Source organism: Anopheles stephensi, chromosome 2 (assembly GCF_013141755.1).
Source record: "Anopheles stephensi strain Indian chromosome 2, UCI_ANSTEP_V1.0, whole genome shotgun sequence".
Lineage (NCBI taxonomy): Eukaryota > Metazoa > Arthropoda > Insecta > Diptera > Culicidae > Anopheles > Anopheles stephensi.
This window is the reverse complement of record NC_050202.1, coordinates 12,263,624-12,281,080: the sequence shown is the minus strand read 5'-3', so window position 1 is coordinate 12,281,080 and position 17,457 is coordinate 12,263,624. Positions and strand designations below refer to the sequence as shown.

Sequence of the window (17,457 nt, the reverse complement as noted above, 5' to 3'; positions counted from 1 at the left end):
CTATTTATAGCTCTACGGTAGACAAATTCTTTCGCATTGCCTATTACGGTTGCGGGTTCCTTTTGTCCGTGTGGGACGGCTTTCGAGCAGTTTCTTTGGGTGGTTCTTCGCTTTCCGTTAGACCTTACGTTTGAGATAGAATTGTGTCCGGTTGAAATAAAATACGCAATGTTCTACTTTACACATTGTAGAATCTTGCAATTGAAAATGTAAAATTAGCCTAATTTAGCAAAAAACTGAGAAAGAAATAATAAATCAGTAAATTCGCAAAACATAAGATAAATAAACATATCAATTATACAATTAAATGAAACAAAAATGAAAATAAATAAAAAAATGAAGAAAAAACTAAATTCAGAACTAGACAAACTAGACAAAATCCAGACAGATCAAACAAGGTAATAGCTAGTTACACGGACAACTCATCTAACGATTACAAAACTAACTAAACAGACAAGAAAGTTTTTTAATTAGTGACGTAAAAGGCAAACAAATAAATCATCACAGTGTGCTGAAAACATAATTACTCATTCACTCCAAACAAAATTGTCCCTTATGATGGCAGGACGGATTGTCCAACCGTACATCAAACGTTGTACCACCCGAGCAGCGAACGGGCGATACGCTCACTACCGAAAATTACGCCCAGCAAAGCCATCAAGCAAAATGTGCCGCACAAACAAAAAAATAGGCCCCATTTCTATGTCATTACCGCCCAACAATGAGAAAAGCATTTCGGTTTCTCAAGCTTGTCTTTCATTTTTTCCTTTCGGTTATCTCATCCCCCAGGCTTAGCGTTTCCTTCTTGGCAGACGGGCATTGCACAAGAAGAAGCCGAATATCTTGCATTCACCATGATGAGTCCGGGTTTTCTCCATTCCATTATGTTGTACCGAATTGAGTGGAATAACTATTGAATTGGTCGTTGAGAAACTAATTGTAGCTTAATTATCTCCACTCGAGGCGGATTTAGCTTCCTCTTCCTCGATCTAGATCACATCATCACCCACCCGAAGCTCTGACATTAAACTCTTGTCAATAGCAGAAGCGTTTCCATTTTTTTTTGTCACCCCAATAGCACCATCTGGTCACAAACATCCCTTGATGAGAATTGAATTTTAAACGAATTTTAACACCCCAACCCAACCACCCCATACCAATTCCACTCGTGGCAATAAAAGTTAATCGTTTTATTTTCTCCGTTATCATCGAGCGTGATAATTTTATGATGCAATATATTATCGGCCAACCAGTAGTCATGATGATGGTCCCGCTGCTCTACTTCCAGCTCGCCCAGCTGCTCCCGATGGAGGAAAACTTTTTGCTGCTCTTTCGGTTCGATAATCCACTCGAATCGAGCGTTGAATTTATGAAGGTAAGGTGACACGCGGGCCACGAAGCGCGACGACGCGGATGCGCTAAAGTGATAAATCAGCATATATCAGCCACGCACACACACACTCGTGAGCGTTGTGTGCGGTGCAGCTGGTAATTAAAATTGCATTAATTGATTCAATCTGCGCTTTATTCGTGACAGATCTGGCGAGAATATGACTCCGACAACAGTGGCTACATCGAAGCGGATGAACTGAAGGTAACGTAAATCGTTTTATTATTATGCTCGTCACATAAAAAACAAAGGTGTAAAATGAGACGATGCTAGCAGTTTTCCAAACCACTTACAATAATGACACTGAGTCATAGCAAGGAGGGCATACTTTAAAGTGTAGCGTTGTAAAAGGGAGGTTTGTCTGGTGGGTAAAATACTTTAAGGCGTTTTTTTTACTGTGTGTATTGTTAAATAATTTTGCATCCCATCCATGTTGGGTCATTTCCTTTTTAAGAGCCATAAATTTTTGTCAAACATGTTTATGACTCATAATCGCTTATTAGGACTTATTTTAAACAATTTCGAGTAAATTAAGTAAACGAGTAAAGTTGTAGTAACAGAAGAGAAAAGGCCTCTCCTCCTAAGATTTTGATGCAGCACTCAAATACAAAACGCCTAATTGTATACAATACGTAGCACACGTTACGTAGACTGCACAGTGGGAAGGCAGTGTAATTGTGATTGGACTTTTTTTACAATTTTTGCCAACTACAGAAATATTTGATAATTTGACAACTTGAAGCTAGAAAATCTTTAGTTTTCTTCTGTCAAAACATCGACCAATCATACACCCGCTAAACCAAAAAAAGTAAACTCAGTTCGAAGAGTTGACAACAGGCCATTCTCATGCAATTTTAACAGATAAGTCGATAAATGCTTCACACACTTGCAACATTTTTTAAAGAGTAAAGCTACAAACAAATCTCAAAAACAAACGATGTGCGATGAGCAACAGACAAAATTTAATTTTTGAATTTTTGGTACACAAAAATCTATCGCTCTGGGCGGTGGCTAGTTCTATCTTGTCTGTTTATATGGAGAGCTAGAAGCATTTTATACGACAATTTTCCCTAATTTCATCCAAAACAAATTTTATAAACACTTTTGATGGGTGGTCTATGGTCAATTAAACTCCAACGTAACAGGGTCATAAACCGCATTTGTCCTTGTACAAGTCCATAGTCTAATGTGGATGCAAGACCACAGTGCTGGATCAAAAACTTCTAAATCTTCAAACAAATATTATCAAAAACAACATTCTCGAACACCACAATTGTTAGATCTTATTAGTATTAGAAATTAATGAATGTTTGCTAGTCATAAAACTGTTCAATACAATGCATAACTTTAGGCGCATCTGAAATCGAAGAACATTTCAGTAAAGTCTCTTCACCGAATTCAATTTGTAATGTACCTATCGCTTAACCTTTGCCCAAGGGACGGGTTGATAAATCGCAACGGGTTGATAGAGCCCAGATATGACTCCCAAAACAATAATAAACAATTTAATGCTTTTCACAACCCTTGCCCTGGGGTCGTGCTAAGACGCGAATCCGCACCCCTCAGGAGCAGAATCACGCCCTGGCGTGATTCGAGTTCGTGGTTAATTCAGATAATAAAGTAGCGATTTAACGCCCCGTGGTCGCGCGGTCGCCGAACTGGGTGCCTTCGAAACTTTGACAGCTGTGACAAATAGCTGGAAACATAATTTACCACACCAACATCGGCGTCTTGAAAGGACATTTAAAGTGGCACTCAACAGTGTCTTAATTAGCTTCCACCGCGACGCACCTTCACTCCGGCACAGTGCACCAGTGCAACCACCACCCCGGAAAAACACTCCGGAAAACCCAACCAACATCAATCAGCATAATCTTCGCAACCCAATGGCAGGCTAGCACGGCTCTGTCTGGCTGGCTGGAAAGCTTCACTAAACTTACCCACTGCTGAAACCCTTTCCTTCTGTTCGCCCCGTTTTGTTCCAGAACTTCCTGCGGGATCTTCTGAAGGAGGCGAAAAAGATAAACGACGTGTCGGAGGACAAATTGATCGAGTACACGGATACAATGGTGAGTTTGGGAAAACGGGACGAGAAATGGGGAACAGTGGGGGTGGGCCCTTGGGACACTGAAAAGTTAAACGATTTGACGATTATTGGTGAGTGTTTACCGTACGACACTGTTAACGCTTCTCGTTCCCAGCTTCGAGTGTTTGATGCAAACAAAGATGGAAGACTGCAGCTGTCGGAGATGGCAAAGTGAGTATAAACGCTGCAAACGCCAAGGGTTAAGTGTATAGTGTGTGACATCCTTTCTAATGTAGCTTGAAGGCCAAAGGTCTCTTGTAAAATAATAAAAAGTGGAGAGTAGATTAAGGGTGGAAAAATGGTTTAACAACATACATTGAAGTGTGCTGCATGCAATGCCAGTTCAGTTTCTAGAGAGTGACTACTTCTTCTTCCTTGGCACTACAACCTCGAGAGGTCTCGACCTGCAATTTTTGGCTTTCTGTGACTTGATTTTACCCATAGTGAAGTAGTCAGCCCTAGGTAGAGGAGGTGGTCTTGGATGGTATTTGACCCCCGTTCCTTCCATGTCTGAAGACTGGCGCCGTTATCGCCTCGGTCGCTTGACCGCCCCTAATTGAACTTTGATAAAGTATGTAAATATTCGGGTGGCCCGGTGGTAGATGCAACAGCGGCGTCGGTCTTCATTCGGAATACCGGGGTTCGAATCTCATCTGGGCCGTTCCTCCATAGTGTGGAATGACTATCCAGCTATGCGGTATCCATAAGTCTTGAAATTCTATTCTTTATTCTATTCGCTCGACATACAATTTAATGTTAAATTTAATTGTCACAAATCTTTTTTTTCTTTTTTATGATTTTGTCTTGTCTTAAATTAAAAATGGTGTTTGTAGATAGTTATGATACTGTCACTGTATAAACCTCAGCGGAGAAATTTAAAACAGTTTAATGACTTGTTTTTTTTCTTACAAATTCCTGTTGCTCTATAGAAGGTGGAAGCAATGTCTGTAGCACATTTCAATCCCTCTAAAACACACACAAAAAATCTCAAAATTGTTTTAAAATTACAGTGACTCTACAGAAACTGAACGTAGTACAGAGCCTTTAATAACCCTTCCTCTGAGTTTCTTTGCAGCTTTTCGGTCAAAATGGTTTCTTCTTGCACCGAAAAGCAAGAATGTTGTTCAAAATTTATATCTTTTCAAAGAAATATCCAAGCAAAAGCGTCACCTTTCGCAATCCAGCCTTACAGAACAATTCCTTCATAATTGAAAGCAAAACTTTTTCCACAACGCACAAAACTGTCTCGCTCGCGCTTTAAGTCATAACTTTCCTGCGTAAAATTTCACACCCTTCTTTTTTTTTTTGGTTGGGAAGGATTCGCTCGGTTGGGTAGCCACACAGAGTGCACAAAACAAAAGGCTTCAGGTGTAACATTAAACAACAGCCACTTGTTGCGTTCGGTTGCGCGAAACGGAAAAAAAACACTCAAAAAATATTCAAACCAGCCATGAAAAACATAATATGCCTACGCACCTAGTAACGCACACAAGCGGCGTGTTTTTCTTTCGCATCTCTGTTGTTTGCTTACAAGAATATAAAACTTGCTCGTGCACGTGCCACAACTTCAGCCAGAAGCGATCGAGCAACAAAAAGAGATTCTACCACGAGGCGCGCTGTTTTGCGTAAAGAGTGCAATATTTCTCCCTCTGCACGGAAACTGTCTGTCTGTCTGGTAGTGTGTTGATTCGTCGCTGGTTTTAATTAAACTTTTTCCTTTTCCTCCTCCATTTTTCACCCCCCCCCCCCCCCCACAGATTGCTTCCAGTGAAAGAAAACTTCCTGTGCCGGCAGGTGTTTAAGGTAGGTGTCAATAAGCCAATTTGTTTGGCATATTTTGCTGCGTAGTTAACTGGAACGGAAGTGGAAACCCGCGGGATTGGATCGATCTTTCTGTTGGGCCGATTTTGCTTTGTGGGATGATGGGTAGCGCTCACTCTATTTTCTTATCCAAACTCATGCCTTATGCTTTCTGCTACGATTGATTGCTATAAATGGGATTATATAAGGGAACCTGTACTTGAGGCTGACACCGATGGACACTCGAAATCAAATAATTTTTTTTTAAGACAAAAATATTAAAATTTAGGTATAAATGCACAAACACGAACAAATTCCGAACCACATTGCACATAACAATGAAGACAAATACAATTAGCAGCTCGATAGTTCCTTAGGAAGAAATGATCCGTTTTGCTTGCTAAAGTTTTTTCGTTAAATTAACCTCAATGCTCTGACTTTGATCACTCAATAGTAACTTAATCCCCTGTTAATCTCACAAAGTAGAGTTGAAGTTAATTTTTTTTCCCCTATGAATGCTTCTGAGCAGGGTTGCCATATGATAAATACCTTCACCAGACCAGTATGCATCTTCTGTGCCATCCGCTTTAGGCCTGAGGAGCTTGAGAGGACCTCAACCTCATCCTGATATTCAAATAGATGGATCAAGCAAGAATAGAAGAAGATGATCAGAGAATCGCCTAGAGCCTAGCAATCGCCAAAGATACAGTTTATGACACCAAAATCACCGCAAGTTTTGTGACATCAGTATTGAAAGATTGTTTACTTCTAGGATAGAAAATTTAGTAAGAGTAGCAAAAGAACAGCTTTTAAGAAAAGATTAAGCATCTGACAACCCTGCTCAAGTGTAGGAAAACTAACCTGTCCAACTAGAAGAATCTGAGCCCCAGTGCACAACCCTCCCTTTTGTTTCTGTACTTTACCCTGTTCACCCCCATTCCTGAAGCTATGGATGAAGGATACTCGCAATTTAGCTACACTCGTTCGTGATTATGTGCAGTCAAAAATAAGCAAAATATCCATTATGATGCCTACTACCGTTGAGCAATGGATTCCACCACACTGTACCTCCTGGTTGGTAACTTTCGCCTAACGATATCTGGAAGAAGAAAGGACAAGAAGAAAGGAAAACTTTAAACGTCACTCTATTCGTCAGACGGTGTCTCTAGGACTTGGATTCCTACCGTCTGTGCCGTCTAACCTGCTAGCAGTGTGGGCCGAAGAAAAAGTTACAAAACTTGTACATAGGACGGATTCGGAAGACACTAGGGACTCGGTTGTTTGAAAGTTTGTTCGTGTCCTTCGACGATTTTTCGTTTGGATTCTTTCCGCTTAGTCGTATCATTTTCCCCGGTCCGAACTAAACTGGGTGATGCATAGAAGACTAATTTGAAGGCGCTATCTGGACCGTTGGAACGTTTGAGGCAATGCCAAATTGTGACCCATTTCGGTGCTGATGGTACGGTTAACCCTTAAGATGGTGGCAAGCTAATAATGTAAGAAATTCGAAATTATTAATTGATGTAAATGATTCATTTAGAGGAAGTTGTAAGCTCTGCGCCTAAATGTACGCAATATAGTGTTTTGATTAAATGCTCAAATTGCATACTTTTAGGCGCCAAAATTTTTAATCAAAGCAAGCTAAAGGTTTCTTGCATCTTGACGGCCAAAGCTATTGTTTCTCGTTGGCTTTTTGTATTATAACCTTGACTAGTTATTTACTACGGCTATTACAATCTAACGCACCAATAAATTCTACGTCCGGGAAAATAAAATACAACATCGCTTCAAACCCCTATCAGCACCCTTTGGGGTTTCAGTTCCAAGCTGTCCTTCCCGAAAACCAACCGGCAGACCAACACGGCAAAGTTCACCGAACAAAAACTTTCCTACCAAACTTTTTGCCCGCAAACCACCTTTCTTCCGAAAGCTGTGCACGGTTTCGGGAATTTTGAGTGGTAGACGCCCGACAAACAAATCGCTCAACAATGCCCGGAGCGTAACAGGAATGATCCGGAACTGGGCCGCGGAGGAAAAAAAACCCAGCCCCCACCACCACAAAACCAATCCCATCAAGGACTCGCGGAACTAAAGGCTGGCTACCGATAATAAGGGGTAAAAGCAGCAAATGTGGTAGTAAAGTGCTGGAGAAACTTTCCATTTTTCAGCCAACCGGCTTATTCCGTTCCCTATTAACTTTCAGGTCCTTTTTGGACTGAAAGACTGCAAGCGGGTACAGGGGTTCGTCTGGCTACTTTTCCAACTCTTAGCGAAATGCTAACCAGTAGCGATTCCGACCGTTTTGAAATATGCAATGAATGTATTTTTGTTGCTCTTACTGCTTTGTTTTGATATTAAAATGTATCGACATGGAGTGCAGATGCAACAAGGCTCGTAAGCCGGGATATAATGAACAAGTAAACAGTGGTCATAATCGGCTTTTCGAATGTAGCTGTAAGATTTACCACTTTCGCCTTGCTGCCTGTCTGTCTATTGGGTTGAATGAATAAAAATGGATTCTCTGGTTTGCTATTAATCGTCTTGTACACCTCAAATTGTAATGCTGTTTTGGCTCACCTTTTTCTCACCAAACCATTTAGCTTTTTATGTTTCTTATTGCTTTCACTTTTTTCTACTCTTACTTTCTGTTTTACTTTTTCTCACTTCACTTTTCCTTTTTTTCTATTTATCATTTTAAGTCATTCTTTTTCTCTTTCTTCATACATATCTTGATGTTGCAAATGTGTCTTAAATCTTCCCCGCTCACTTTCGTCGATGTTTTCAGTTTCTCCCCTTTTCCGCTTCATTCACAGCAGCAAACACGCAGTTTTCACGATAATAATGTCACTCTGTTCTTCTCTTCTCTCTATCTGTGCACACACTCTTCCGTTCTGTATGCTGATAATGAAATATAAAACAAATGCAAACGAATAAATAAATAAATAAAAAATATCTAAACTACGCCACAAAAACATAAAAATAACAAATACAACCAAACCCGATACAATCCCCGATCTCTACATCGTGTCCGTGTTGCGCAATGCACCCTGCACAAACATATAACAATAACGAACAACAACTTGGCAACTAACAACATCAACAACAACTACTACTGAAAAAAAAAACCACAAAACCCATACGTGAAAATCCAACCAAACCCCCACATACTAAATCCTTTACGAGCCGCTCCCTAGGAAGGGAAAATAGACGAAGAAGTGAGTACCGGGCTCCGTCCAGCCAGAAATAAAAGCGCTTACACAGAGTTTAAAAGCAAATGGCTGTATAACGTACTCTTTAGTCTGGTTGTGGGAATTTTATTTCGATCTCTCTCTCGTTCTCTTTGTCTTTTACTCTCCGTATTGTTATCATGTATTCGACTATTGTTGTTTTGTTTTTACTTGTGTTGTGTAACTTAGCGGTATCAAGTTGTTTGTGGTTTTTTTCCAATTTTCTAAATCGAGTTTTTCCGTTTCTGCTGTCGCTGGTTCATTGCTGCTGCGTCGCTTACATTCATTGTGGAACGTTGGTGATAGCTCACAGATATAAATCTCGTGTTTTGTTTTTTTTTTACCTTCACTGAAGCATTGCTCGATGCATTCAGGTCGGTTTTTATGTTTATTTTTCCTGTCCTGTTGATCACCCTACCGAAATAGCATTTTTGGGGAGTGATAATGGTTTTGGGCTTCAATTTTGTCGGTCATTCGTTACCAGTTGCAATCACTTCAAATCGGGTATTGGGAAAACAATGGCTATGGTGCTTGGTGGTGGTTTTCACACTCAAGCGCAACCGGGGAACTCAATTTATGAGTGCCATCTTTAACGACTTGTCGTTTGTGGTTACGATTGCACTTGCGGTTTTTGTGAGACTTTTTTATTTCCATTTTTCCCACTTCCTAGTACAACATGTGTCCTTTTAACGACAGCAAAACTCTCCCCATACACGTGACATATGCATCGTTTAATTACGAGAATGGAACAATAGGTTCCTGTGTGGTCTGATGCTGCCTTGCTCCCGCTGTCTCACTATCACACACATACAGAAATATTAACAAATAAAAAAACTGAAAAGAGAAGATGCATTCACCCCGGCTGGCATTAAAACTACATTACTAAGAACAACAATTAGTAAACATTTAGCATGAGCGTTAATTTGCATGATTAGCTGGTTGAGCTCCTTCTTATTGCATGACTTTAGTAAAGGTTACACATTTTATCACAAATTGTAGAAAAAGTTAAAGTAGTTATTAGTTTTGCCTCTTTTAGAAAAATATTTTATTTATATATCATTAAGTAAGATGGCTCTAGCAATACGGCCAGGCCGTTCTTTATGAATAAAAAAAAAAAAAAAGTAAGATGGCTCTATAATAAGGTTGATGCCGTACAATATGCACAGGGCAATTTCCTGGCTGGTCTTTACCTATTTCAGGAAAATATATTTACAATACTTCTGATAAACTGGCACATAAACATTTTATTTAAATGAAATAACATCCTGTTTCTTACATCTTCAAAATTGTATGACAAGACATTTTTCTAACAATTAATGGAATATCGCAAGCCCATTGCGAAGCTTTGCAATGCTTCAATGGAATTATAAATGCATTTGAGGGAAATTTTGTGTGTACAATTTTCCTACCGGCTGAGCATTAAGGAAGGGATAATGAAAACAACATTTTGAGTAATTTTATACTATAAAATATAAATAACATTTTTTTAATATTTTATAAAAATAACTTAGGAAATAAAAAAATATTCGAACGTAAACAGGATAACAGTATTGAACCAAACCCTGGACAACCAGCACAAAATCTACCGCCGATTGATTAATTCTACTCAACGCAAAATTGCGATTGTGTTCCACATTTCCCCTTACTTTATATAAAATTATATTATTTAATTGCAATGGTTCACTACCAGGATGCTATGTCCCTCTCTCTATGTGAAACATTCGTCTAAGTGATTCTACAACTCCATTGTATGGATCGAAAACAAGGATTAAATTGCGAATTGGTCCGAAATCTACACCTTTGACGGTTTTTAAACAGTTTATTGCTCATTTGAATCCTGATGCTAGTCATTTTATGAGGCTTATGCGACTATCATTTTATGAGACTACGAAATGAGCTATATGTCCCTATCTCAAATAGATTTATCATTGAATTAAATGATAGCAACGAGTCAGGTTTTTTTTTTTTTTTTGTAGAGTCACTCACCTTCAAACAGTCCAATAACAGTCTCATCCGTGTCATCGACACCATATTTAAAGAAGAATACATCAAAAAACCATTCATCGGCTCTCTTTTTTAACAAGCTCCTCTCTCTACTCTTATCAAGTATCTTTTTTGTACCTAACTGTACCGCAGAATACACTCCCTCTTAAAGGAATGTGCCTGAAAGTGTGTTGATAAGAGGGTGTAAGAAATTTGGTGTGAAATTCCCTGCCTTGAAATAAATCGCCTCGTATTTCATACGTGCTCTCCATTCTGGGAACAGGTAGGCACGTCTTAAAGATAGCACGAATCAAGGAACTGACAGGTCGGAACGGATAAGACAGGAAAATGAGACAATTTTGGGAATTTTTTCCAAATGATACGTTTATGTTTCAACTACCAACAACTAAGCTCACGATAAGTATGATCGTTACATTACCTCAAACTCGCTACACCATGCAGCAATTTACAGTCCAGTAGAGTCGAGTGGTTCCATCCATTCGAATCCCGGAGCTAGCCTACCGCAATGCCAAAATATTGTAGGGTTTATCTCCCGAGCGCACCAACTTCAACGTAACGACTCACTAAAGGCCGGCTACACTCTCGAGCAGCTCATATTGGATCTCTTGTTAGAATGCCCCGAAATGAATATTATGCACTGAAGCATACGCACACCCCGCACATCGTTCGTTCTGCAAGATGCTACAAGAGGTCGGTCTTGCGTGAAGCAAAAAAAGGGAAAGCTTAATAACATCCTCTTCTTAACGCAAGCGAGAGAGAAAGGAAGTATGAGAGCAAACCAAAAGTCCAAAACATAAAAGCATAAACCTCGAAGGCTTTGTTTCGTAGATAGCGGAGGAGCTTTGCTCAAGGACGCTTCCTTCCAGGAAAAAGTAAACGAGAAGAAAAGCTGCTTGAGCCTTGCTGCTTCCCTCACAATCGGCTCGGTATCACCATTAAGATGATTATTTTACTGTCTTCACACACGACTCGGCACTACGCTTGCTGTGCGCTCGGGAAGCGAAAGTTGCACCGAACGGGCAAAGCAAAGCGAGCGGCCATTGTTCGATGCGGTAGAGCTGACAGTCTAGGTTCGGTAGCATTAAGCTGCCACTGTGTCATTGCGTTTAGCTTCATCCTTCGCTGCTCCAGTGCGGTTCGATCTTTACTTTATAGTTTCTCATATGCACACGAGACTATGTGCTGTGGAGTGGAGTGGAATGTGAAAACCCCATTTTGTATCGTCAAAGTACATGAAGCAGTTAAGCGACTAACTAAGGTTGACAGCAACGAAACGTCAAATTGCCAGAGAATTAAAAATCCATCTATAAACAAACATCTGGATACTTGAGTTAGTCAAGTCAAATCAAATTAGTCAAATAATACATTAAAAACGGCATTTACAGATGTCTTCAGATGGTTACACGGTTAACAGATGTCTTCTCGCAATCCTCGCATGTCCAACTTTTCGGTTAAATTGGAAAGACATTTTCTGTGGTGTTAAAAAGTGTATGAGATTGTATTGCGATCTGCCCTATAGATGCCATTTTTTGGTCATATCATCTGAAAGTTTTAATATAACATCTGACGCGATCGCCAATCAAGTTGATAAACATACCGACTGGAAAATCCTGCTTTTTTAACGATTTGTTGTTTTTTGCTTAGTTATTGCTTTTAATTAATTAATGATTTATTTTATTTTTTGTAAAACAAATATTTTTTAAGTAAAGTAGTTACTGGAATCATTGAAAGCTAGTTTGGAAGTGTGCATTGCATAACTCTAGGATGTAAAGGTTGTTTACCAGAGTATCAAACTCGTAACGTATCGAATAGTGGCGCCTAAAGTTAGGCAATTTGCAGTCGCATTTAACACAGTAGAATTGCATACATTCACACAGACTGTAACAATCCTACATGGGTTTTATCCTATTTATTTTCTTCAATTCAGTTGGTGTTTTAAATAGAAAAACAATTTCTGTTTCCACATTACTAATTGGTGTTAGTATTGGGTTTAGCAAAAAAAAATCTGTATTCTTCTTTCATCGTTCCAAACTTGTTGTAATTGGTAGGGGGCAACGGAAATTAAGTTTACGTTTGAGTAAAATTCAACTACCTAAACGATTTGTACACCTTATGTTTTTTCTAGTAGCTTTCTTTGGCTGATCGTTTGTTTGTTTGGAGTTACTACTGTACCGTTCCTAGAAACAATTACGCCCGGTTTGTTTCTAGCAAATCTGTTGACAAATGTAAGACATGTTTGCTGTTTTGGATTGTGTATGTTACATCGCTGGTGTTTGTTCCAGGATGCATATTGTTTGAAGCAACTAGTAATCGATGGCAAAGACAACGCAGCTCGTATATGTACTGTTTGCCATGCTTTCCGGCACTGTAGACTGTTTGTATCAGAGAACTAACTAATTGTCGCGTTCTGGTTTTCGTTTCTCGTTGCACACGTCGTGCCTAGGGTGCCGCCAAGCTAACGAAAGAAGACATCGAAAAAGTGTTTTCACTCTACGACAGAGTAAGGACCCAGTAACATCCAACCGATAATCAAAGTACGGCCTCTGATGCTAATGAGTGGATCCTTCTCCCTCTCTCTCTCTATCTCTCTCTCTCTTCCAGGACAATAATGGTTCGATCGAGAACGAAGAGCTGCGAGGTTTCCTTAAGGATCTGCTCGAGCTAGTAAAGAAGGTTCGTCGCTTGCTCCCTTCCAATTGGATCCTTATTAGTAAAGGAATGTTTTAAAAATCTCACTTTCTTCCCATTCAAAACCCAAAAACCCCCCGACAGGACTACGATGCGCAGGATTTGATCGAGTTTGAGGAAACGATTCTGCGCGGCGTTGGCTACGACAAGGATGGTAAAATTTCGCGCAAAGAGTTGACCATGATTTTGCTGGCGCTCGCGAAACTCCCGCCAGAGGACGACCAGTAATTAATGGCGTCGGCGGTCTGCATCGAGACTACTAGTAGCAGCCAGCCCTGTAGTAGTAGTGGTAGCAGCAGCCAGGACCCGATCACCAAGGACCTCTTTCCGCCCATCGCCACCGTGCAGGACGGCATCAGGGATCTGTATCGTAAGTTTCGGCGAAAGATTCACAAGAAGGACTAGCAGCACTAGCAGCAGCAGCAGCAGCAGCAGTAGCAGCGACAGCAGCAACACGCACCACAGGGCAGCTTCTGCTTTCTTAGTGTTTTTAGTGCTTTACCGTTAAACGAAACGATGCGACAACCCTGCTATCCCGTAACGCCTGGTGGAGAGTGCTGGCGGTGTAGGTCCAGCTGGGGGGGGAACACCATCCATTACACACCGAAAAACACCAAACAACCACTCAACCCACTGCACGGGTGCTGGCCGTGCAGTCCCGTAATGTCCAATACAAACACACACACACACACACAGCTGTTGTTACACGAATAAGAATTGTTACAACTCGAAAACAAAGCAGCAAATACTGTAACGTAACGGCCCCCATGAAACCGACCTGTGTAACGTACTCCGTCTGCAAATTGTCTGCGACCGGAACAATTGGGTGACGTCCGGATATTGAAGTTTCAAGTACTCGTGCGATACACGCTACAGACAGAAAAACACACACACAATCACACACAAACACATTCGCGAAAAAGCATATCTACAATTTAAGCAAAACAACACTAAATCTCTTTATCTAATCTCTACTTCTACCTAATGCCCGGCTTAGGCGTACGTTATCACTAACCACTCTACTAACTGTTTTACTGTGAAAACCGTGTTGTGGGCGCTTCTCTACCGGAAGTGAATGGTTCCGAACTATAGTTCATTGACTGTTAGAATCTATTCTTCGCTGTATTTGATGTGTTGTAATCCTTTATGTTTTCCCTCTTCGTTGAACATCAAGAAACTGCTCAAAAGTACTGTTTTCCCCATGGATGGTGGGAGCAGTTGATACAAGTGAAAATCAACATCGTTTTGGGGTCTATGATAGGTTAAGAAGTATGGCTTTTGAAAGCTTTTGAATACTGTCCTACCAGCCTAGTCAGCAGTAGATTCGAGCAGCTACTCGGCCTGTCAGAGTGATGGTAAAAGATAAAGAAACAGAGAATAGCTAGGACAATGAAAGAATTAGTAGAAAGAGGTTGACTTGTAACAATACCGAAAAAGCAAGAGCAGAAAATAAATGAATAGTTAACGTACCGTAAGTCAGTCCTCCAACTGTAATCTGCTATACTAAATACTTAAGTAAACTGCTCGAAAACTGCTCGATTTTGTTGACAGATGGTGTTTTAAAATTTAAAAACCTTTCTACTTAACATATCGTAGACCCCAACATACGCATTTCCACCTGCAAATGGCAAACGAGTCACAATTTGCTCAGGCAACACGCAACAATGGAACGAGATGGCGGACAGGGACTTTTTGCCTTTTTTCCATCCTATACGTACGTAACGTAACCATGAGTGATAGGAAAATCGTTGTGGCCTAAGCGGACAAAACCGACGGGCTAGCAAAGATTGGGCATACGTTTTATGCTACTTATGATTAGCAAAAGCTTTCCACCACCACGCACGAAACATTTTGCCACCCGGGGGACTGAGAAAGTGCAGTGCAGTGCCAAATGTGTTGTGTCATCCCATCCATCCGGTCCAAACCCGAAGTATATTTTTAAAAGAAAGAAAAGATGAGACTCAAAGTGGATATGTTAACAGATTAGAACGATAGACAGGCAGGAAAGGAAGGTTGGGAACGAAAAAAAAAGCTGAAAGATGTGAGGTTGGTGAAGGAATAAATATATGCCTTCGGTACGGTTCGTGGTAAAGCTCCCCTGAAATTACAGGTATGGTCCAAATAGTAGCAGTGGCATTGGGAAAAAGTGTGATGATTGGCTAGCTGCTAAAGTTAATTTGGTGGAAATTAAGTTTTCTCTAAGGAGATTAATTTTTCATTAAAATTTATACTTTATCGATTAACAACCTCACATGTGACTGATAAGGCAAGCTTTGGCACTATAGTTGTGCTGTATCATCTTTTCGGCATAAAAAGCACTTTAAAAGCTTTACGATCGATAATTGATTGCTGGCCTTGAAAGGCCTTAAATTTAATATCCTTCCTCGAATTCTGAAGGATTTAAAATTTTCTAGTCTGTTTGTTCTTTGTTATTTTTGCTATTTCAATGCGTTGATTATAACTAGCGGAAGAGATATAAATCAATTAAATACTCGAAGCTGGAACGTCAGCCCTCCGTACGGCGGGACGCTCCAGAAGGGATGAATCCGTATGAATGGTCGCATGATTGCAATATGTTTGTTAGTGAAAATCCACAATGGTGACCAAACACTTGATTTTTTTTTACTAATGCCAAAGTTTTGAATTTAATGACATTATCAAATCAAATCTTAATTTGAAGAGGAAATATTTGTACTCAAAAATTTTAAATCACTCTAAACACCCCACATGTCACTGTTACTATTTTGAACAGCACTGTGTGTTGAATTCACATGTTTTTTTTCTGATTTATTTATATGATAGACGATTGTTACAAGAAAAAATGTTATCCATGTTACACTGGCTTTTAAAAAACAAAAGCTTCTTGCTTGTGTTCCCGTTGATGTGGACGAAGAAGATAAGCCATTTATTCCCCTAACTATACTACCAACTGGAAATGGATGTATGCATGTGATGTGACGTTGATAGGAATCCTTCCCAACCGCGTTCCCTCTTTCCCACTTGATGGAAATTCCTGACAGGATGTGCGGCCAGCCTCTAAAAAAAGATAAAAAAAGATTCTAATAATGCTACAAACTTTCTATCTATCTATCTATCTATCTAAATGTTTCCTAACGCAAACACATTCTTAATCGAGGCGTGCGTTCGAACGTTTGGACGTCGCTAAACTTAACCTGCTGCTTACGCATGCCTCACGGGCTGCCTCATTGTTGAACGTTAAACAGTGTTTTTAAGAAGAGAGACTATTTATCTAAGCTCGTTTATCAAAAACTAAAATGCATTTAAAAAAAAACTTGGCCATCCAAACAATAGAACCCAAACAGAGGGATACACATAACTACCCGGTCCGAACGTTTTAATTGCAACAACAGGCAATGAATCGTAATCAAAACCAGTGTTGTTTCACCGATCTTCTTTTACTCTTTAAACACAAATACACACCGAAAACACAAGAAAATACTCAAACACACAGACACACACACATTCTAAGCAGCATCCCGTTCCGATATGGATGCTAAAGATTGTAGACGAATGCCTTTGGTTTTTGGTTAGTAGACTTCAGTGCAGCAGCAGATTTTTACCGGCACTATAGTGCAAAGTGCAAAGATATTACTGTTAAATATAAATAAAAAATGGAAAAAATGTAACAAACTGGTTGTTGTTGTTTCGATATTGGGTGTGTTCTAATCAATAGTTCCTCGCGACGGAGTTTGCTAACATCCGAAAACATTCTATGAGAAAAATCAGTACTTCTGTATTATGATTGCATACATTCTGGCGCTTTAAGTCTAGAAAACGCACAACTTAACCAAAACTTGAGTCTCTTTTTGTATGGTGTATCGCTCCTGCTAAAACGATAGCATTATCAGATAACAACTCCCACCTATGATACCTGTCAACATCACTTTAAAGCAAGCTTCGATCAATCCTTTACTCAATTCCCTCATATTCTGATTTACTACCAATTTGATAAAAGACTCCAGAAGGCCTCCACCTACAAAAAGTTATGTGTAGCACTGTGAGCTGTCCCAAGATCCCGAATCCTAAGATCCCAAGCCCCAAGATACCACATACCACGATCCAGGATCCCCATATTCCAGATCCAAAAACAGACTTCCATTAGAAGTTCTAGTAAAAAACGAGAGAGTAAGCAAAACCTGTATCGATTACACACGGACAGGCGCATTCATATCCTCCAAAATATTAACTATAAATAACTGACTAAACCGTTAGAGCAATAGAAGAAAAATCGTTTAAATTTG

The 17,457-nt window shown here is 39.9% G+C and overlaps 1 protein-coding gene across 4 annotated transcripts in view; it reads left to right on the top strand.

Annotated features, from left to right (window-relative positions):
• Nucleotides 1-16,842, top strand: part of LOC118504103 (calbindin-32) — a 64,364-nt gene extending 47,522 nt beyond the window's left edge. For 2 of the 4 annotated variants that reach the window (XM_036038187.1, XM_036038186.1), the window contains 9 exons: nucleotides 1,289-1,375; nucleotides 1,538-1,594; nucleotides 3,376-3,459; nucleotides 3,592-3,647; nucleotides 5,234-5,279; nucleotides 8,471-8,491; nucleotides 12,951-13,007; nucleotides 13,109-13,180; nucleotides 13,280-16,842. In XM_036038187.1, coding sequence (XP_035894080.1) covers nucleotides 1,289-1,375; nucleotides 1,538-1,594; nucleotides 3,376-3,459; nucleotides 3,592-3,647; nucleotides 5,234-5,279; nucleotides 8,471-8,491; nucleotides 12,951-13,007; nucleotides 13,109-13,180; nucleotides 13,280-13,423 — 624 coding nt within the window. In that variant the 3' untranslated portion in view covers nucleotides 13,424-16,842. The remainder of the gene's footprint in view (nucleotides 1-1,288; nucleotides 1,376-1,537; nucleotides 1,595-3,375; nucleotides 3,460-3,591; nucleotides 3,648-5,233; nucleotides 5,280-8,470; nucleotides 8,492-12,950; nucleotides 13,008-13,108; nucleotides 13,181-13,279) is intronic. The other 2 variants (XM_036038189.1, XM_036038188.1) reach the window with 1 other exon arrangement.
• Nucleotides 16,843-17,457: the final 615 nt, after the last annotated feature.